We start from the raw sequence: 23,616 nt of genomic DNA on the forward strand, positions 1-23,616 counted from the left end.
CTATTTTGTATTTTTCCAGTCTTTTCTTATTAGATTGGTGTGTCAGTCTAATCAATGCAAGCCTGTTACTTATATTTTTAAAAAGCAGATGAATTCCTTTCAAAAGTTTCCCTCATTTATTTATATAACATCCTTTAATCAAAGACGTTCCACTGCTGCATCTTTTTCGGAGGAAACAAAAATATTAGCAACCCTAGTACCATACATAGAAAACAAACATTATTTTATTAAATTGGTATGTTTTAACAATCATCATAAATGTTGGCACAATCTGTTGCCTTTGTAATAATTTGAATTATTATATGAATAGTAAAATGGCCTGCATTTGTACAGCGCTTTACTCAGTCCCTAAGGACCCCAAAGTGCTTTACACTACATTCACACACACACACATTCACACACTGGCGATGGCAAGCTACATTGTAGCCACAGCTGCCCTGGGGCACACTGACAGAGGCGAATAATAGAAAAATGCTGAAAATTGGGTGAAGAAGATTTAGAAAGTTTTTAATGTTTTTTTAAGTTTAAATTGTCCACCGATTGCAGAATCCATGTAAACCTTGGAAAACAGTTCAGAAAGTGCAGGAAATGTAGATTTAAACACAGAGTTTTATACAACATGCTTTTAGAAGTCATTTGAAGGAAGCTGGGGATCTGGTAATCTTTATCACCCAGGTTAGCTCAGAGCCACCAAGGTGCCCTGCTTTTGGCAACAGGTGACCTTCAAATGGACCCCTGGATCATCTGAGGTCAATATTTTAGATAAAAATATAACAGATAAACTTCCATTTATCGACATAGGGTTTGAGTACTGGGTGGGATAGCCATGTAAAGTGTGGGATTGCTTGGTGTTCCCCCAGCAAACTGTGAGCATCACTTAATTTTCTACATTTGTTGAATTTTTGGGTGCCATTAGCATCTAAAGTGGAACAAAAAAATCTTTAGTTAACATAAAATGGAATATAAAGCCATGAGACCATCAGGCATTATCCTCAAATGCTCTAATTTTATCACTGCTGAGTCAACACACACACAAAGGCTTGGGATAAAAGTCAGAGTATAAACACACTTACAGCGTTGTCTGACATCAGGCTACAGGCACACCATGGTGAGCTGATACTCTCTTTCTTTAATCTTTTTCAGCCATCTGTTGTCCTCCGATATCCATCCCTTTTCTCTCTGTGGATCCTCCCTTCCTTCACAATATTGCAATATCACAGTGTTGTGATATTGTCACAACTTGTTAACTATAAATTAACGACTAAACTTAAGAAAATAGGAAAAAAATATTTAGTTTGCAGTCATATTTATATCAGTTATTTTAACACAACAAGCCTGAAGAGAGGTTCGTGTGGGTGTGAAGTAATACTATTCTGAACTCCCCTGACAAATGCCATTCATGATATAAGTTAAAACTAATATTTAAACTAATAAAAAGTGAATTTGTATGAAAAAAAAATCACCCTGGAAAGCAGCTCAGACTATTTAAAACTATATAGAAACGAAACTTTGCATGTGGCAACCTTAATTGTTCCATACAAGCTTTTTTTTAGCTTACTGAAATAAGGAAGTCATGACCACATGTGAACATGAAGTTGGCCAAAGAACAAGTCTCACAAAGAGTTTTAAGACGGTGCCTCCAAACAGCCTGACGTCTTCACTCTGTTCTCCCATACTGCCAATGACTACTCCAGGCAAACTGCTTCAATATCAGTCTGTAGTCATCTTGCTTCTGCCTTTCAAAGTTCATTTAAATAGACCATTTGCAGTCAGAAATACACACATTGGACCAATTTGAGTTAAAAATGTAGCTTCACATAGATTCTGATTCTTTCGGACATAAAACATTTTAAAGTGAGCTGTGCCAGCCATCTCAGCCCCGCTGTTTGAAACACAATCCATCTTTCCGTGCTTCTATTTTCAGACACACTGAATGCAGACACCTCGCTGCTCTTTGGATTTTTGCCAGCCACTATTCTGGAGTGCTGAAATTTCTTAGAAATAAATAAGCACCCCCTAAAACTCTATGGACAGGTCTCAACTGGAAAACGATCCAAAGTAGTGCTACTGCATATTTTAAAGGGTGTCAAGCATTCAGGAACCCGGTGACAGCCTGCTTTACAAGGAGCAGAAGTGGAAAGCACCAATCGCTCTGTCATCACAAAGGCTCAGCTGGAGTATTCCAAGTGGCCGGATGACTTCATTCAGCTATCAAAGAGTGTCTCTCTCAGCTCCTTGGAGGAGGAAACTGTAGCTCCCTTCAGCACTTGAGGAAACCTTAGTAACTGCTCTGTTTGTCTATGAGTTATTTTTTCTCTTTTTGCTAGATTTATTGAGCCCTCGAGCGAGCGAGCTGTTACAGTGACTAAAATGACCGAGGCTTGTTTGTAGAAGTTTATGATTTTAAATATTTTATGCAGAAAAATTCATAATCAAAGCTTCTGCAGCTGTAAATCTTTCTCCGCTGGGTCTTTTGGGCCTGCAAAACATTCCAATTTAGTGAACAGATGTGGAAAATGAAAATAAAACCTGACAGCTTCCTGTTATCGTTGCTACACAAATGGGCCAGTCCCTGGAAAACAATGAGAATTTGTAGAATTGGACTGACAAACTGATGGAAGGAAGTGTTTTTTTATGGCCACGAGACATAAAATAATATACTGCTGGGGCCATAAATGCTCCCACTGTTTGTTTACACTGTACAAGCTTGTGTTTATTTACTATATTTTATTATTAATAAATCTGCACGCAGAGCATACAATGCTGTTTTTTGGTGAAAATGTACGATTTTTTAATATAAAAAAAAACAAATGAACAAAAAAAAATTCTTGAATTGACAGCTAGTGCCTTTACCTTACAGCCCGGGTCCTCCAAGTGTGGTCTGTGGACTATGCAGCCTCAAGCGTGAGAGAGAAGATAAGCACTACTTTTCACTCTAACCACAGTTCATGTCATGATGACGAGAACAAAAGCACATCTTCCTCTACTTCAACTCTTCTTTTCTATCCATCCAAAATTGACCTTTCTAGCTCTGAGAAGTACAGCTGATGTCAAGAAGTATGACAACCTCCTCACTAGAGAGGCGACTGCACAAAATGTTGACCTCTTGTTCCTCTATCCCAAATATTCTGGCAGTTTTTATTGACTGTAGTTTATAAAAGTCAACGCACTTGACTCCCACAAATAAATAAGAACAAGCAGCTAAAATAGTAATGTGCAGATACATCCCTACTGAAACCAAAGGAATATAACCAGATACATAAATGAGTACAAACCTAAAAATAAACAGTAGCTTTCATTTATGAATATTTATCAAGTGATGAAGTTAGAAAAAAAAATGCATTCAGTCCTGATACATTATTTTTGATATTCATGGGCACAATGCTAAGCTGTACACTGCATACTGTATATCTAAATGTACCTCTCGGTGTCCTACATTGTCCCACCCAAGCATCCTCTTTACCCCGCATTTTGCGAGATATTAGCCTGCACTGAGAAATAAGCCACCTAATATACAGTTTGCATGTATAAAAGGAGTGTGGAAAGAAACAGAAACCCACAGAGCACACACGCGCACACACACACTTGATATACATACGACTCACTGAGGTTAAATTTGGAGTCGAAACTCTAAAATTTAACTGATGTCTGCATTTTTAATTTTTAAATGGGCAATTTCTGTTGATTTATGGTTAGACGGCAGAGCGTTGCAACCTTCCAATCACATCAAAATGTGTTTTATTCCTGTCTATTTAATTCAAACTAAACTGTGCAACTACCTACCATCAATATCTCGAATTACACTGATTTTTTTGTTAATTAAAATTATTACTTTTGATAACTTTAAACCACTTCTGCAAGTTAGAAAAGCTCAATCTTAAAATAAGCATGATTTCACTGAACTCATTTCCACTGAAATTGAGATATGAACGTGCGTGTCCGATGTCTTCCTGTTAGTGTGGTGAAGGAAAGCATCAACGTGAAACCAGTCAGCATGCATGCATTCACAGATTGTACTGTGACCAACAAAAAAACCACAAGACACCCACCATTTGTCAGTTTTACTCTAGACTTGGCCCTTATCATAGCGATTTCTAAAAATAAGAGGGGCTATGAATCCAACTGTAATAAAAGACGAAAGATAAGGCTGGCAACATGATTTCATTTTCCTTTTTTCAAAATCATCCAGTTCACGCCCAACACGATCACTTGTCAGACTCCTTTTGATTTTGTAAAGCATCTCTCGGTGCCGTCTGAGCCAGCTGAAATCAGATAAATAAGTAAATGCACATGCAGGGGGATAAATGGGCCAACCGTGCCACTGACTCATCCTCCAAATGTTTGACAGACAATAAAGGCAGCCCCCGCAAAAGAAATAAAGCAAAACAGCCTAGAGGCAGGAAAGACGTGGAAAAATTACGCTCTCGCTCCCCTCAAACGAAGCTGCTTTCGGTCTTCCTGCAGAAAGCTTTAAGTCACAATCGAAGATGAAAAGAAAACCAGACACAAATGTACAAATTCCATTTTATTTCTACCTTTAAACAGAGACAAATCGTGGTCGACTTGAAAACAAATGAAATACAAATAAAAATACTATTTATATCCGTTGTTTTGTTATCTTAATCGTAACAATCTAATGATTTTTATTTCTACCCAGCGACAGTGCATGGTGCAAAACATCCCTGATTGATTAAAAAAATCCTACACTAAGAAGCTTTGCAGTATCTGGGGTTAAATTTGTCAGTAAAAATCAAGACTGAGAGAAAAAGCGATGAGAGCGCAGATTCTTAGAGGTAACAACTGTAAATATAGCGAAGCAATTTAAAAAGTCATAAGCGTTTGTACAGCTATGAAATGGGAGTGAAAGTGGCCTTTATTGGACTGTTTTACAGTAGCCACTTACTGTTGTGGAGATGGCCTCAAGCCTTGTATAAACCCTTTGTTATCCTATAATATCACAAATTTCCATTCATTTTCCGATATCTTTGTAAATCATGGCGTCCCCACCCACCCACCATGCACCATTCACCAGCATGCCAAGCTCGAGCTTCATTTAGCCACTTTGAAATATGAACACAAACTGAAATCACTCACACGTACACATATTCTGCAATAATGGCATTTAAGCTTGGATTTTTCTCAGTACATGAATCATATCATTTCATTTGAATATATTTAAATTTCACTTCCTGAGTTGAAATTACTCAATGTGAATCAGACATGAGCACACGATGAAATCTAATGATGCCCCCCCACCCCACCCTACCCCACCCTACCACCAGCCTTTTTCTGCATTATATCTGCTGCAGTTAGGAGTCCCACTGTCTCTCCCCTGTTAAAAAGCCATCACGCACAGCTTTCTAACAGCCACACGGGTTTGATAGAAATTGCAGTGGGGCTGGGATGACTGTGACTGTTTGTGTTCACGAGAACGCGAGGACAGACGAATGAAATCAGACTGACCAATAATGCAACGGGGCAAAACAAAAAAAAAATAATATAAAAGTTTATCAGAAAAGGGCAGTAAGACACCCTGAAACACTGCAGGGAGATTTCTCCAGCAGTTTACAACAGCCTGCGTTGAACTATGGCCTGCTTTCACTGGGAACACCCTGTTTGCCACGGAGGGGGGGTGGACCAGCTCTGACATTAGACGGTAATAGAGATGGGTCCAATTAAAAATTCATGAATCTAGGATCTGAATCAAGTCAAGGTGATTACATAAGGGCAGCAGGTGGTACACTTGGATAATACCCAGTAGCATATTTTTAACTCTTGTCTATGACTTTTTTTTTTTTTGAAATTTTCTATAAGAAGAAATTCTGAACGTGCTCAAAGCAATGATTGCACTCACAAGCAATTAAAGTAATTCCACAATCTGGGCAACATATTTTACAAAAAGCAATCTAAGAAGCGTAGATAATCATCTAGCTCACTGCCACACAGCACTAGCTGCTCAGCCTCACGCTGGATTCACCGAGAGTTCACTGCACATGATTATCTTTAATATAATCTTTGTGGGGGACCCCCAACCTCCTTGAATTATTTATTTATCTTCTCAAATATCAGTGTTAAAACTGGCAAAACACAAGCTAAACTTGCATGCACCCCTCATTCAGTGTGGGTTTTTACATTTAAATAAACCCACTCTTCGTTTCATCATAGAAAACAAAGAGTGAAGTGGTCTCAGCTGGAGCATTTTGAAAGGTTAGAGCGAATGAATCACCATCTCGTCTCCATTTATGTTTTGCCTTTTTTTTTTTTTTTTGCTTTTAATCAGTGAAAATGTGGGGGGGAAAAAAAAAAAAAAAAATCTCTCATCTCCTCAGCAGGCATCTTAAGTATCGTGTGCAAAGTTCAACACAGATGCAATGTCAGTGGCGCCTATTTGTGCAACATGTTAACTGCACGTGATGATGTCATTTACCTTCCTGGTCCTCTCAGCCTTGCAAAAATAATCATTAGCTGCATCAGAAGCCAACAATCATTAGAAAAAATAAACATTTAGGATTTTTTTTTTTTTTGATAAAAACAGCAACATCTGGCTCAACCAGATTTGTGTTGTTTATGTTCATGATTTTTCCACTTATGTGTAAATGCCACTTTGTTTCCACTAGGTGTTAAACTACACCAAACTTACACATCCTAGCTTCTACGCTTTGAGAGTCTCACTTATAAAACACCTGTCAATTCAAGGTACCACAGAGAGAAAAAAGAAAAGAAAAGCAGCCATTATGCGTGACAAACATAAAGCAATGGCAAAGTGATCAACATGATGGCATGCCTCAAATAAATGGTTATTTTTTATTCAACTTCAGTGAACTAAAAACGAGAAAAAGAAAAAGTAAAACCACGTTGGTTTCATTTATCTACAGAGAAAAGAAGAAGAAGAAGAAAAAAGAACTTTTTCACATCCATGACTGAAATCATTGGTTTTCAAAAATGGAAGAGGAAAGAAAAATATATATATATATATATTATTGTGAATCCATTTCATTCAAGGACTCACCTGCACATTTATCCACCCGTGCACCCAGTGTGTGGTATGTGCCGTTACCGTATGACCGTGCAACTTGATCCCCAAAAACCCAGCACCCCCCTCCCCCCTCCCATCACATCACACAGAGATACACTGACCTCAGAGACAGGATGTACAAAAGCTTGTGTTTAACATTAAACAGTGCAGGCCTTACCGTAAACAGCTAAGCCCCCCCCACCCCCACCCCTTTTCACTCCTCCTCTGCAAGGTTTGAGCTTATATGAAGGATGGGCAGAGCCCACCTCTACAAAATGACAGGAAAACCGAACGCAGGGCACAGGAGGAGGCAGAAAACATACGTACAGAATACAGCAGCTCCCTCTGCATCATTCACACTTTTTTCTTTTTTTAAACACACTCATTCACGCAAAATTCAACCAGTCAACCAAACGAACAGTTAAAAATAGTTTTAGAGAGAAAAAACATGATTGAACCCTGGACAGTTGGTTTCTTTGTTGCCGTTTAGTGACAAGGGAGACAAAGGTTTGGGAGGTAGAGGAGGAGACATAAAACAACAACATAAAAAAGAAGCATTGGGCCAACAGGGGGTGGCAGGTTGTAGGAGGCGGACCCAGTGGGTGTTATTTCTTGGCCTTGGTGGCCTTGGCTGAATTTCGCGGAGGGGTGACCGGCCTCCCTGATCCCATTCCTCCCCCAGCACCGTAAGGATATAATTTCTTATCTGCTGGCTTCAGAATCTGTGAGATGGACAAAGAAGTAATCGATTAGATCGACGGACGCACACAGTGAACTCTAATTATATGGGTTTAAAAAAAACAAAAAAAAAAAAACTACAATTAAAATTCTGCCACTACTACATGAATCAATATGCGAACCATATATTGTATCGTTTTAGTCTGACGCTACTAAACAAAACAAATCTGTTTTCTGAAAAGTTATTAGTTCTGTTCTCCACACCTGAAAGGAGCACATGAGCGTCTCATCCACACTCATCATGGCACCAGCGTTGTCAAACTCTCCACAGTAGTTGGGAGCAGAGAACAGAGTGACGAGCTGCCTCTTTGCAAAAAACTCGTAACCATCTTCAACCACCTGAAGACCAAAAGGAAACCATTGATGTTACATATTAAAAAAAACATTCAAACAAAAAATAGAGGCTGGTGCCACTCAAGAATCAGATGTATAGTTTAATGTTATGGCACTCAGGCATTGTTAAAAAATAGAATATATCATACCTACATTGAAACACCCTCACAGTTTGCTTTATGAGTATTTCTATTCTCCGGCTTTAAACACTAATAGCAATTTTTTGTGAGTGTTCGAAAGCAGTTTGTTAAACTTGAATCTTCACATATTTATTCTTCATCTCCAAGATTTCCACCAGTGTTTGTTTGATGTGGGGTTTATTTTTTGTTTTCGTTTTAGATGGTTGTGTAGGCATGACTTACAGCTGTGAAGTTAGCTAATGCATCTTCATAATCTACAGTCCAATGATATAAAAGTGAGAAAATACTAATGAAATTATTTAAATTATTTATCATAGTTTTGCTTGGAGGTGTAGCATTTTTCTTTCCTCGTATTTTTTTTTTTTTTTTTTTTTTTTTTTTTTTTTTAATATGGCAAGAAAAACATTAAAAATGCCTCTGATTACATTGCAGTCCTATTAAAAACACCGCCACACAACGCATCTTCATTAGTAAGAATTAAGGGAACACCTCTTCAGAGTGTCTGAAATGTACACTCTGGTAAAGGCTTGTGGTTGGAGTGTGTTGTCAAATTGTACCGAATTTATTCCAAGTTTCCTTCTATACAAAGATGAATTTAGACACACCTTCATTTAACAGTGACTAAACTAGTAAACATTACCTGATGTGCCCTGCATATTAGGTCCATGTCATGTTTGTGCAAAAATTTGGCCACCACATCTGCACCGAATGTGAAGGAGACTCCACGGTCGTTTTCACCCCAGCCGAGCACATCTTTGTCTGGGTCAGCCCACAGCAGGTCACACAACAAACCCTGGTCAGGCACGTCTGTGGGTCGCATAACTCGGCGGATCTGCTCCATCGACTGGAGATCAGGAGAGAGGCCTGAGAGAGGAAACGTTTAAATAAATAAATAAATAAATAAATATGTGCCAACCTTTGCCTGGATCAAATGGTTTAGGCTTCGTAAAGTCACATATTAACAAGGTCCACCTCCATGACAGCAGAAGATTTTCTCATCTACAATGGCAGCCACAGGTAAACAATTGAAGCAGTCTGTGAAGGTCTTCCACAATTTAATGTTATACCGTCGCTTACCTACCAAAAACAAAAAAACAAAAGAAATTAAATGCAAAATTTAAAGTTGCAAATTTGCCTTTGTTTCCTTTTAGAAGCTTCTTTTGTACTTACACTCATCATAAAAGCCATAGATTCGATTAATAGAGGCGCATTCGTGGTTGCCACGCAGCAGGAAAAAGTTCTCTGGGTATTTAATCTTATAGGCTAGAAGCAGGCAGATGGTTTCCAGTGACTGCTTTCCTCTGTCGACGTAGTCACCCAGGAACAGGTAGTTGCTTTCTGGGGGGAAGCCTCCATATTCAAAGAGCCGGAGCAGATCATAGTACTGACCATGGACATCGCCTGCAGGGGGCAGCAGAGATGTGCAATTTAAAAACAACATGCTTTCACTGCTTCTGGTGTTGATGCTTCTGCCAGAACAGCCCACGCTTATCAGCTGATAAAAGCGTTAATTACAGACAAGCAAACCAGGAGAAAACCCTCTCATAATGACTGTCTTCTCCTGCGCAAGAGTGCGCCTACAGTGCATCCTCTGAGATGCACATCATGTCTTTGTCCCGTGAAACTCACCAACCCCTTTGGTTGATTAAAACTCACCACAGATTTTCAGGGGAGCCTCCAGTTCAAGCAGGATCGGCTGGCTCAGGAAGATTTCACGAGATTTGAGGCAGAGGCCACGGATCTCATTCTCGGTCAGTTGGACGTTCTTCCCTGGCCGAGATCCCTTGACTAAAGAGGGGTTACAAAAACAAACAAACAAACAAAAAACACACAGGGATGAGAAATTTCAGAGATTCAGCAACACTGCAAAGAGAAGAGATCTGTAAATAAGACTGAATGAAGACTGACGTAAAACAATGAAAACGTGATCCTCAAATTTTGAACCAAACCACCAGATTGGAAAATTAACACCTCCCACCAACCAACTGCTGACAAATTCTGTCAGCAGACCAGTCCAACAGACACTTTAGCAGGTAGACACATCATTTGGAGGTAATAATGCACTACAGATTTTGGAAATAACACGGTACTAACACAACACACACTTTTAAATGCTTACCAAAACATAACACCACAACATGAGCTTGCGAAGTATGCAACGAGAGGCAGCATCTGAGAAAGCCTGATCAGTGGAAAAATTGCTCGATATGCACAGCCTCAAAAAGCACGTCTTTCTGCTTAGGCTGCAGTTTAAACCGAAGCTAGAGGACGTGAAACCCACTTCCCCTTCTCGCTAATGTGGCTGCAGCAAAGAGATAGCAAACACTTCATTAGGACTGTCAATATGCACAGTGAAGAAGAAACGATTGGTTTTACAGCCAGTTGCGTGCCAATGTCTCAAATCAAAAATAAAGCAACGACACAGGCTGTATCATAAACATAATCAAGGCCCCTCTACCAGTTTAAAACACACACACACACACACACACACAAATAATAATAAAATAAAATATAAATCTGATGCATCTTTAAAAAAAAAAAAAGTATTAAACAAAACAACAACAATGTATTATATTCCAGGTTTAAAAGAACAACTAAACTATCCAGCCATGTGTTAATCCCTGAAACTGTGCTACATGGTTTTCTCTACAAACAAATGACTTTCGTGAACTTTGGACTAATTTTAAGACAAAACAAGGAATTTGAAGACGTGACTATGGTTTGTGGCTTTAACAATTACTGCTCAGAGCTTCCACCAGTGCATGACAAGCCTGGCCTGTGAGGACCTTCCACATCAGTGTGTTTTACGTTTTTAATATAGGAGTAGACACATTGCTACAGGCTGCAACATGAAGCAAAGTTAAACAGAAAAATGTGCCAAATATAACCAGGGTGGAAAACGAAACAAGCCGCTCATCTGCACACACCTTTTAAAACTTGTTCTTTATTCTTTAGCTTTGTCATGATATAAAGCAAACCTCCAGTGGATGGGAGGAGCCCACAAGACAGCTTTTCTTCACCTTTAATCTCATTAAACAGGCAAAACGATAAAGTACTCTTGCTTCTTTCCCCACAAATGTTTCCAAGAAAACATTTTCTTTCACTCCACCCGTGTTCAACGTCTAAGTGGCATCACTGCCTTTGCTGCTTACTGTATCATAGAGGATTAGCCAGCTTAACCATAAACTATGACATCTCTGATGCTTTTTTCAACTTCAACCTTGTTGGGCGGAAAAAAATAATAATACTTGTGCTTAATTTTGTACTTTTTATTAAACCCTAATCTGTTCTTAGCAGAAAATGTGTGAAATGCTTGCACTGTGGGGTCCTGCACCAGTCACCTTCCTGCTGCGTTTTCCACACCACTATGAAATGCTCTGTTCAGCACATAAAAACATGTTACAGAGAGCAAGAAGAAGAAAAAAAACAAAAACAAAAACATTGATATTCATTAGTGAGTGTTGCTTTAACCAGTTTACTTCACAGATGAACTCATAAGTAGTAGTGGTTGGTGAAAACTGTCAGTGGTCCGAACAGGCCAGCAGGTGGCTTAACTTGCCCCACCAACTTTGTTTAAACTGTCCTCAGCCTATAAGGTCATTGGTTATGTCAAACACTGCACACTTGGCTTCCTGATCCGTATGGGTAACCGGATTTGTTTAACAAGGTACCCTTAAAGCTGAATTAAGGCATAGGGGTAACTTTTATGGCCAACAAAGTGAGCCACAATTAAAGCTGTAGTGACAACATCTACACTCAGCCTGTGGTGTCAACCTGGTAACAGGCCAGTAATAGACATCTGTAATTATGCCATTAGGTTAGCATGTTGTTTTAGATAATAAGAGACGATAGATATGCATGATGACAAATGGATCAAATCGTTGAGCATCTGCAAATTTAATACTTACAGCAATCATGTGAGAGAAAAAAAAAGCTTTTGAAGACCTAATTTTTTCCTTTTATCGTTCAGGTAAGACTTTAATGACCAGCAGCAATCCTGATTATATGTAAACAGGCTCAAAACAAGTCCATGGGATATGAAAATGTTCAGGAACAATTACTAAGCATATACTTAAGTCAAAGAATCTGTGCTAACAGTTTTCCTGTTATTTTTGCCCATGTGATAAACAAAAAGCTTGAATAAATTATGACCCAAAAAATGTTATTTTTTGACCATCCTGGTTAGTGTCTTTTTTAAAACAAAAAATTCTTATGCAAGAAAAGCTCTGTGCCTGTAATAGAGAGCCTTTGCTGATGGTATGTTAAGAATTCAGCAGGTTTGTCTAGTGTATGCTCAGCCATGTGTTTTCACACTTACCACACAGTCATGATAAAGACTTGAACAAGTCCAGCTAATTTTCCTGACAAACTGTCGGAGCCACATCACATGAAATAGTCGTCGACACAGCTTTAATGCTAGAAAAGGTAGGAGTGTGATGTAAATGACAGCCACAGGAAGAGGGAAAAAAAAGTATCTGGGAGTCTCACAGGCAGTGTGAAATGATTCAGACCAAAATATTTGTCCACTGACACGCCAGCTGCAGGGTGTGGATGTGATGCCATGTTAATCTGCAATTCAGTCCACTGCACACTTACACAAGACTGCTTGCGACGGAGTTTGGAATCAGATTTGTTTGTATCAGCGACAGAATCAATCACACCCCCGCTCGTACATGTGCTGCTTGATGCCAAAGCAGCTCCCGACACAAACTGTACAAGCCTTCTAATGCAGCGGTCCCCAACCCCCGGGCCTCGGACCGGTACCGGTCCGTGAGTCGTTTGGTACCGGGCCGCGAGAGTTGAGGCTCAGGTGTGAAATGTGTGGTTTTCAGGGTTTTTATCGGTTTTCAGCGTCATTTTGTTATCGTTTTTATCGTTAACTCTGTTTTCCTGGGTCTTTTCACGTGTGTTATGAATAAATCTTCTTTTTTTGGTACCGGCACTAGTTTTATTTTGTTGTATTTATCCGCGACACCTTATTGCCGGTCCGTGAAAACATTGTCGGGCATAAACCGGTCCATGGCGCAAAAAAGGTTGGGACCGCTGTTCTAATGAGGAGTCTGATTCTCACCCAGTACATTTCTACACAGGCTAATGAACAGAGTAATATACTTTATGGAAACAACTACCGCCAAAAATCTGAGTGACAATTATATTCAAGCTGCAGGTAAACAGACTTCTCTCTAATGGTACTGATTTAATGGCTGTCAGGTGTACAACGTCCCAGAGATAAACACTTCCCTTTTACATACCAAAAAGAGCAAAGCAACACAGGGCAGCCCTTTTCAAACTGGATCTCTCTGACAATATTAAACATTTAAGATGGCTATACCTGCTGCTGGTGAACCTCAAAACAAGTTCAGCCGAAACTGTGTAATTATATTTAAACTGTTAGTTCCTTGTAGGACCGCAACGATTCATCGAGTATTTCGAATAATTCATTGTAAAAATTCCTGAGACAAATTCTTTGCTTCGATGCTTTGTTTCACTCACAGCTCTGTAGTCCGCTGACGTGTTAAATCATGTAAATGTGAGCATTACACCCACATTTGCGAGTGAAAACGGACCTGCAATACAAATGTCTTTAGGAGCAGTGATTGAATACAGAGTCAAACAAAAAAAAAAAAAGCACACACACAAAAAACAAAAGAAAAACCACTGCCAACGTCATCACTGTTGTGTTACGTTATCATAGTTTTAACACTGCACCAGAGTCTGTTTACACATGGCGAAGAGCAAAGAGGCGGAGCCATTACTGAGACAGTGAGCTCAGGCTGAGTGAAAGAAAACGTGTTTCTAGTGTCCAAAACAGCAGCACTGTTCCTGTGATCACCTTTAAAACCTTTGCCAGGGAAAAAGCTAGCGGGAGTCCTTCATCAAACAACCCGATCAACAAACTTCAACGTGAAGAAAAGTAAACTTTATATCTGCTCCATCCACCACCGTTTGTTTTACACAGTGAAGAATCTGCAGCAAGCCTCCAGAAGTTGTATTAAAATATACGGATGAACCGTTAACTGTAGGTGATCACGTGCCGTAGGGCTCAAAGCAGCTGGCCCGGGTTTGACCCGCGGCCCTTTGCCGCATGTCTTCACCAGCCTCTCTCTCCTTCTGCTTTCCTGTCATTTCTTCACTGTATCTGTCAATTACAAAAAAGCTGTAAGCTGGTTTATTTAAAAAAAAAAAAAAAAAAATAATTTCAATATGGCTTGTAGATACAACCAAAGGTTTTAACTCAAGTATCTCTGGGTCTTGTTCACTAGTGAGGGGTGAAGGGAGCGGGAGATTGACAGACCAATTGGTGGTGGAGCTGCAGTGATGCAGATGCTACCAGTCCGCCATGGTAAAAAGAGAGCTGAGCGTAAAAGTCAAGTTCTCAATTTACCGGTCGATCGAGGTCCCTGCCCTCAACCTATGGTCACAAGCTTTTTGTAGTGACCAAAGAAAATGAGATCATCAAGGCCAATCAAAAACAAGACCTTCCACTAAAGGTAAATTAGCAGAATGACCACAAACAACATGATGACCTTCTGTTGAGTAAGGTAACAAAGATCAGTTGCGCATTTGTGTACAATTACATCACCCCAAATGGCCATTTCGTGCCAGGAAAAACCCTCATTTCATGTTGTAACCATTAAGCAATTCGCCAAAAACCCACTTCAAACGTGCCCTATGTCAGTCAATTTAACTTCACAAAGCCACATTTAAATTAAATGCCATTCTAATGACACCAGAGCAGTGCTGATGATTTGATCTCCGTATTAAAAATGTTGTTTCATTAAACTTGGAACATACCCCTGTGGTCAAAGTGCATTTCTCTGCCACGGTAACATGACAGATGCCATTAGTAAGAGCAAACATTTAAGAAGTACTGACTAGTGAATCTGAAGCAGCTGAGCTGTAACAGTAAAGTCGTCAAACACTTTTTGCAGGCTCATTCATGAGCGAATTTATTACAGCTGAAAACTGAGCAGTTTTTATACACGAGCTTCAGACAATATCAGGGATATCAGGTCAGAAAATGAAGGAAATACTCAGGTCTTAACAATTTGCTTCACTACAGGGGGAAAAAAAACTACTCTAGATAGGTACGTGTTTATATGGTGTGTGGTTATATATATGTATAGTTTATAAATACATATAAATTTATTGTTTGCCCTTCAGACTGAATACCAAACTTCCATTTCATTGTTTGTGTGATACACTTTTCAACAGGAGTAAAACTGAATCTAATCTAGTAACAAACCTTTAAAAATAATCCTGTTATCCACGAAGCAACACACAGAAGAAGAAGAGCAGAGCAAGCAGCCATGTTATGCCCTTATGATCACTGTTATATTTAAAGCGGAGGAAGACGAATATTTATTAATACAGCTGATTATTACTACAGCTCTCGCTTACTCATCATGCTAATAACATGGCTTGTATTCTGCCAGTGTAGGTGTTCTTTTTTCTTGTTTTGATAACACAGGAAATGTGTAGACGCAGTCCTGTTTGAAAACTCTCTGCTTTTCAATAAAAGTAGCTGTTGTTAATCGTTTATCAGGTCCAACAATAACTTGTGATGCCAGAGCGATGCAGACACCACCGCACAATGACCAACACAAACAAACCCACTACAGTACCACATTAACTACACTTAAAGAATTCATAAATCCTTTATGGGCTTTAAATAAGCCTCCAAAGATATGCCACTACTTGTGTGTTGCTACACAAAGTACATGAGACTTAATTAAAGGCCATCTCACATCAAAACTAATCCAGGTTTTAACAGTGGCTGCAGAGCACTTTTAAAAGGGATGGAGAGAGTAGAAATCAGCAGACTGACAGAGAATAATGGCACTGTCCTGAAGTGACAACTAAAAATAGTGAAAGTAGATATAAATACTGCAGTGCTGCTTCCCACTTTAAACCTGGATTACAGAAGGCTAAGCACTGACAGAGCTTACTCCAAAGTTAGCCACACAAGCCAGTGGGCAACAGTAAGCTTATCATGAGGGGGTGCAGACAAAAGGCTTTCCAGTACACTGGTCAGGCAGTGGAAAACAAAGAGATGGAGCACAGCAGAAAAGCTGAGGGGATGTCAGGGGTGCTGGAATCAACAGTTGAATCGCCCCAGCGCTCCCTCGCTCAATGCCGGCTGTTCTGGCCTAGCTTACGTGATGCCACGCTTACCACGCATGCTATTAGAAGCACAAGCTAAGAGTTCAGTTAGCTCTAGATCTACGCAAGTAATCCAATTGAAACTGCTTGCTACCCAAACACATTTAATTGGTTTGGTCTTGAAACAGAGCAGGGATACCTCGTTGTCCACATGGGAGACTGAACTAGCATGAGGATAATTTATCAACCTTTTGATGTAGTGCCTGCAGTGGGAGTCTGCCGCCTTTAACAGAACGCTGAGAATACAAATATCAGCTGACGAGTGGTTATCCTCACCAATAAAACCACAAATGTGGATAAAAAAGGTCACGGTAGTTACATAAGTGGATATAAATACAGCCATTATCAGGCGTGTTTGCCTTCTCCTCTGTTTGGCAGACAGTCTTATCACAGCCCAAGTACAACAATCTATGTACAAAACACTCCAGCAGCAGCCAGCATGGCCCACAAAGGCACACTCTCTCTGGGAGGTACTTTGACTGCACATGCATATTTGTACATAATCCCAATCACCTCCACCAGCTCAGCTTAGGCTGATCATGCAGGGCCTATATTTAAAGAAGGTAAACAAACTGAGGGCTAAGGTCAAATTTATTAACAGCAGTGATCCTGGGATAAAACTCTATCCCAAATGTTATTTCTCCATTTACTGGTCAAAAGAACTTTATTACTTTGCATCTTTTGGAAAGCTGCAGTGGTAGAGAGAGACAGGAGGCAGTGGTGGAGAGTGAAGGTTCGACCTGCTGGGAATCAAACTGGAGACTGACTACTGACGTCATTTATACCCCTGTGGTAAGGCCTCCAACCACTCAGCTATCAGGTGGGCCCTAAAGGCATAATTTCAATGAATCACACTGTGTGGGAGAGCTTTACCTCATCCATAAAGCACCCTGAAGTAATTTTGTGATTTGTCATGCTAGGTTATATCAGAGGTCAATAACTTTTCTATGTGCATGGAGCCACAAAACACATTTGGGCCTAACGCTTCAAATGTTGCTCCAGTGACAAATTAACAAAAATATTTTTCCATTTCAGCAGTTTCACATGGGAAAATTCATAATTGCTGTGCCCAGTGCACTGACATGCAAGGACAACTACAGGAGGTCACAGCCTAGTTTCTTCTAACCGCAGTTTGAACTGTACCGCTGGGTCTGGGTACATTTATTCTTCTGTTTGATGTCCTCTGGGCTCCTATTACACAACCACAGCGCGGATGTGAAGATAAAACAGTCCTGTTTATTTCGCACACACTTAAAGCCACGACAAATTTGTCAGTGAGCAGTCAGATTTAAAGCAACCATTTCCAGGACAGTTAGCACGTAGAGCAAACACACAATATTGCTTGCTTCATATCTCCTTCAGGAATGTGTTGGGATTTTTGTGACGCAATTGCAATGCATTTGTTTACAACAACTACATATTTTACAGTAACAAAATAGCTTCAATAAAGTTTTAATACTAATGCAATTCTTGTTTTAAGAAACAAAGAAGTGACGTAAGCAGTTTGTACTGTGCTTAAAAGCAGCAGTGGAGCAAATGCAGCAAGGAGTCCCAAACAGTACTGACCTTTCATGGTAATAACACTGAAACAGTTTGTTAAAATATTGTTAAATGCTTAGGACTCTGGCAGGATGCTACACTCACTTTTAAGACCCAAGCGGAAGACAAAACTTTGATCTTTTCTTTTTTATTATAAACACATTTTTCTTTATGGAGTTGTAGTTTCACTTTCACTGTATTATCCAAACCTACCCCTGTTTGATTATGGTGATACTGTTTACACTGATGCCCTTGAGTCTATCACAGAGCACTGTTTATCAGCAGCGATGGTATCTCACTCACCACTGCAAAAGAATGCGGCACTGTCTTGTGTATGGTTGGTTGTTTGTTTGTTTTTTAAGAGACTGTCAGATGCTAATAAACACTAAAAATTACTTTTGGATTACATACTCATTTGCAGGAGCACTGATACCACAGTGCCATCTTTAGCTTCTCCAGTTCAAGTCAAGTGGCTTCAATGTAATTTCAACCATTTGCAGTGGAACAGTACACAGTGAAGCGAGACAACATTTCTCCAAAACCATGCTGCCACATATAACAGACAATCAACAAAGGACTACATAAAGTGCAAGTGTGCAAAAATTGCACAAAAAAACAACAACCCCAAAACAGAGACAGTGCAACACCAGACAGTGCAGACACACAACACACGCAGAAGTGCAACAATGACAGTAAGTTGTGCAAAAGACTGAGCATTGTGAAAAACGTAACTTGATGTATGATAGTGTGCGTGCGATTGTGCCGATTAGTCTTTGAGGCAGTGACGTGTATGAACGTGTGTGTGTGTGTGTGTGTGTGTCAGTCCAGTATGAGTGTTCAGGAGTCGTGGGGGAAGAAACTGTTTCGCAGTCTGGCAGTGAGGGCCCGAATGCTCCGTTACCTCCTGCCAGAAGGCAGCAGGGTGAAGAGTGGCGCACACAGCCCCTCCCCTCACTAGCAGCTGAACAGTACTTGATGTTTAAAACACTGAAAAATTTCAAGAGGTCAGTTTTGTTTCCATTATCAAACAGTCATTATGTTAATCTGGCTAGTGCATACATTAATATTAGCCTGTATTCAATGGACAAACCCAGAATCGAGGGGTCCACAAGCTAGTGTACTCCAAGTGCCATTCCCAAGCCTAAATGAATGGGAGAGTTGCATCAGGAAGGGCATCCAACATAAAATCTGTGCTAAATAGCCACATTAGCATCATGTTAGGTTATCATTAAGGTAGTGGCTAGCTAGTGTAGCTAATAACAAAATCATAATGTGAAAACAAGCCAGCAAAAGTTATCAGTCCAGCCCATATATAACATAAACAATGTTAATTTAACAGGATGATATTACTGTGTGTGTCTGAACATGTTGTGTTCTCTTAAATTTGCAGACTGAAACAGAGCAAAGAAACTCTGTCAGCCTACCTTACCTGCTATATTTGTTCAGCAACAGAAATATGGTGTCAAGTCCTCGGACGTACGGCGCTATCTCCGACAACCTAAATTATACTTTTTGTTGTTTTGTTTTTTTAAATTCCCCAATTTTGAAATATTTGCCATACACGCTCACCCTACAGTTATCTCACTGTGTTTGTTTTAGCTGTCTGTATGGTTCAAATTGCCAAGTTTTTTTTAACTTCATGGTATCAAAAGCAGTATTAAGCATTTTATTGAGTATTACAGTTTTCCAGGTATTTAAAATCTGTATTTTTATATAAATTAGAAAAATTATAAATATAAATATAAGTATCATAACATCCCTAATATATTTTACAAGGCTTCTAAAAAAAAACTGCACTAAATGAGGCCTGGTTACTCTAACATTAAATGCATCTTTCATGGTATGTTTATACCAAATGCAAATCTATGTTTTACCACTGCATAATTACATACAAAGACCACGTAAATTATTATAAAACAAGGCAAATCCTGGTTCCAGGAAATTATAAACTTCTGTGGAAATTCACTTTACATTGAAATGGAGGACAGGCTTATTGATGCCATTTGAGGGCAGCTGAAGCTGTGTTTCAGTGCAACTTTTAGATTAAAAAACAACAAAAAACAAGAGGCCCAGGTCTTCATGTTACCTTGAAAATATGTTGTTGTTGCTGTAACTTGATTCAAGTTATTGGTTGCCCTTTTCCTCACATGTGATCTAAGGCAAAAATTTAAATACTTGGCCTACAAACAATATGAAGCCACATTCTTCATATTCATATTTGTGTATCTGCAGATTGTCTTGCACATGCCTTTCGTGACCTGAGAAAATCTAGTCTTTGTAGTATACATCTGTCTGCTCCTAAAGTGCATGTCTTTTGTACAGAGGCATCTTAACCTGTTTAAATAACCATTACATGGAGTATGTCCCAATCAGAGCATTTTTGTTTGTACAGCTCATTAACAAGTCTCTCAGGGAAGCAGACTACAAACACACTCCAGAAATGCAGTTGGAAAAAAGCAAAAACCCACAGTCCAGCCAAGCTAGCAAGAAGCAAGGTTATTATAGTCAACTAGAACTAAAATCAAAAGTAAAACCAGTTGGAAAGGAACATTTAAGCAAACTGAAATAAAAAGAAGGTATGTCCTCATTTTTTTTAGTCGTTAGCAATTTGATCAAATTGGTTATCACAACCTTCGGTTCACGTATTTATTAGAGTGTGAGCCAGATACCTTTTAATTTTGACATCTATTCTGAACTTCTGAAAATATCCCTGACAAATAACCTCCACAGTAAAATAAATAAATAAATAAGCTAAAAGACACTAAAACCAAACATTTTTGAAACAAAAAACCTGAACGACAATGAGAAAACCCCATCTGGAAACTAACTGAAACCAACTAACCAAAATCTGCATTTCGTTTTAAATAACTCAATAACTGTAGTGGGGAAGGGGCTGACTGCAAAACTACTCTTACTCAAAGAGAATTAACACGTAAAATGGAAATAGTCCACTGCGGCTACCGTGTCTGAGCATTTCCCCTGAATAAACTCCTCTTTTATGAAAACAAACAAACAAACAAACAAACAAAACAGGTAAAAGCACAATATCCCTACGCAAATAGCGCATCAGAATGCGTAATTTGCATAAATAGGTGAGTAATGCTCATCTTTTCCAATTCTACATCACTCTATAACGTCACGCGTTTCCCCTTCTTTTGTAGACAGCACAACAGCAAACCATCTAAATTTAAAAAAAAAAAAAAATACAAAACACAAAAAACCCCAGCACGCCCAATCTTTACGGTTTGCTAAACAATCTATAAAGAGCACTGTTGTTTTGGTTTCAACCGCTGATCCAAAACCAGCCACCGAGCCTGAGAGTAGAGCGATCTTAAGTAGGCTACTACAACACACTGTGGCCGCTTTTAACTGCAGCTGACCTACATGATGTACACAATTCACTGCCACCAAGACATGCCCTAATATAACAAACACTGGGCTGTGACGCGGATTTGATCCTCCTTACCTTCCAAGAGACGCTGAATTATAGAGTCGATGTTTAATTTGTCCGGCTCCGCCATTTTCTTTATTTTCTGACGTTCTCGGGCTCAAGACGATGGTTTTCTGTGTCTCACCTTAGATTTCTGTGAGGGAAAAACGGGGAATGGACACTGAGAGTTACTCAAATTATAATGTCGTAATTCACTGAATGAGTCACACTTGCTAGTCGAGCAATGTCAAAAACAGTCAATGAGCTTAACCGAGCTTCTGCTAGCTAAGCTAGCTAGGTAGCTATTAGCTAAGTATCATAAACTAGCAGCAGCAAAATTGAACCTTGGCTAGTGAGCAAGCGTTAGCTAAATATTTAAACGTAGAAAGAGATAACATGTCAAACCTTGTGTCCGGTTTAATATCAATCCTCCCGTGTTGAAATCTGTGTAAATATTTATCCCCTGAGTTCGATCTTGGCCCTTTTCCCTCGGTTTGTCCGGGTCGCTCCACTCTTCCCCCAGGAACTTTAAAAGAGGGCCGTTTCGAGCGAAGCGTCTACGGTAACACAGAAGGGTGAATCAAACCGAGTTCTTCACACGTTTCTCAAAAAGCGATTGGTCAATCGCAGAGCTCAGCTCCCCAATATTCGCATCTGATTGGATACACACTGGGTCCGTCTTATTCTTAGGCCCCGTCCACAGCCGTTTACAATGGCAAGATTTAAACTAAAGCTCAAAGCGCGCCACCCAGTGTGGAGATGTGGAACTGCACTTTAAACCCTAAAACCACACTTCTATCAGACAGAGCAGTACCCGCCAACGTTTTCCAATTAACAAAAACTTAAAAGTAAAAGAAAAAAGATATTATAGTTGACTGAAATAAAATTATAAATTAGCAGCACGCAACAAGGTTTTATAATAAAGTAAACTAAAACTAAGTGGGAAATACATCTTAGTTAATTGAACTTAAGGCTTTTAATAGAAGCAAAAACTATCTGACACACACAATTGTGTGTTTAATAAACTAAATAAAACAATAAAAAGGTCTGTCACTGTGGTGAAATGCGCACGAATAATACAAAGGGCTTTTGTGCATCTTTTCATTAGTACTGTCAGTCATCTGTTACAGTCAGCTGTGACCCACTCTGGAAAATAAACAGTCTGATACAAAAACAAAAGTCCAAAACTAAATAAAAAGTAAGAGTACAGTTTCATGTGAAAAGCATGATTCTACATATTTAATTTTTATGCCTAGATGACGAGTGACAATCAATTTAATTTCAATAATACTTCAAAATAAAACTCAAACAAAGTCTCTGGATGTGTTTAAAGGTGGCTGCCAACTGGCTTGACTTTAGAAGGACTTTGGTAAGAATCTATTTTTAACAAAGAAAAACCCTGAATTCTTTGACCCCTACAGTATTGATCCCTCAGTCAATCTGAGGGACATTCTGCTGACATAGTTTGGATAGAGACCCTTTAGAGCAAGAACTGGGCCACCAAAGGGACTCTTTGCCACACAAAAGTGACAATGAGAAACAAATAGAAGTATTTCTAGATCTACACAAGTGGTTTGATCTATATAGTTAACATACCTCTCTCTACTTACATTTTTACATGTGGTTTTGTGCATTTTCCCCTGTGAGCAGGGAATTGCAGTTGCACAATCAAATGACAGTAGACCCACTGAATGTGTAAAGCTACAATATTGTGTTTGCGATTCGGAGTTATATAAAATAAAACGTCATTGAATTAATCACTAAAAATAACAAGAAATAAGTAGCAACGAGTGTCTTTCACTTGGCCTTTGTGAATGTTTTTGGAATGTATCTCTTACTGTGTAGTGCACATATAATTAGAAGTGTTATTCCGTCTTCACTGTGTCTTTGCATCTGTGACATTAAACAGGTTTCATATCTTTCTCCTGATTATGTTAACTTATAGATGATCATTTTAAAATTGTATCCTAACCAAACAAGACTTCCTTTTAACAACATCAAGCTAGTTTCCTCTGGTCAGGTGGCAACCAGCTTGATGCTGCATCTTTTTGCATAAATCCCAGGCATCATCCTGTCATTAATAGTTGTGTGTCAGTAGGTTGTTATTTCCAAAATGCATCACCTTTAAATGATGTGATTACCTGGTGATGTGGCTGTTGGATTGGGCTGCTTGCAGAATTTATCGGCATTTGGCAGGTGGGAGGTGTTATCTTCTCAGTCTGGTGGTCTGATTCAAAATGTGAGGATCTCATTTTATT

At 39.3% G+C, this 23,616-nt stretch overlaps 1 protein-coding gene across 1 annotated transcript; it reads right to left on the reverse strand.

The window, feature by feature from the left end:
- Window positions 1-4,510: 4,510 nt before the first annotated feature.
- On the reverse strand, window positions 4,511-21,973 carry ppp1caa (protein phosphatase 1, catalytic subunit, alpha isozyme a). Its single transcript, XM_031750814.2, has 8 exons — window positions 21,764-21,973; window positions 21,395-21,512; window positions 9,883-10,014; window positions 9,397-9,627; window positions 9,199-9,303; window positions 8,867-9,090; window positions 7,958-8,092; window positions 4,511-7,737 (listed from the first exon to the last, which is right to left on the reverse strand). The coding sequence occupies exons 2-8, from the start codon at window positions 21,447-21,449 to the stop codon at window positions 7,621-7,623; spliced, it is 999 nt and encodes a 332-aa protein (XP_031606674.1). The 5' UTR covers window positions 21,450-21,512; window positions 21,764-21,973; the 3' UTR covers window positions 4,511-7,620.
- Between the last annotated feature and the right edge of the window lie 1,643 nt (window positions 21,974-23,616).

This window comes from Oreochromis aureus, linkage group 4 (assembly GCF_013358895.1).
Source record: "Oreochromis aureus strain Israel breed Guangdong linkage group 4, ZZ_aureus, whole genome shotgun sequence".
Taxonomy (NCBI): Eukaryota; Metazoa; Chordata; class Actinopteri; order Cichliformes; family Cichlidae; genus Oreochromis; species Oreochromis aureus.

Bases quoted from the DNA above. Each gene is read 5' to 3' on its own strand.
- ppp1caa (XM_031750814.2), bottom strand. From the start codon at position 21,449: ATGGCGGAGCCGGACAAATTAAACATCGACTCTATAATTCAGCGTCTC. The intron at 9,628-9,882 runs GTGAGTTTTAAT...TGCCCCCTGCAG, and splicing joins GGCTCCCCTGAAAATCTGTG to GCGATGTCCATGGTCAGTAC. The intron at 9,304-9,396 runs GTAAGTACAAAA...TGTTTTTGGTAG, and splicing joins CTATGGCTTTTATGATGAGT to GTAAGCGACGGTATAACATT.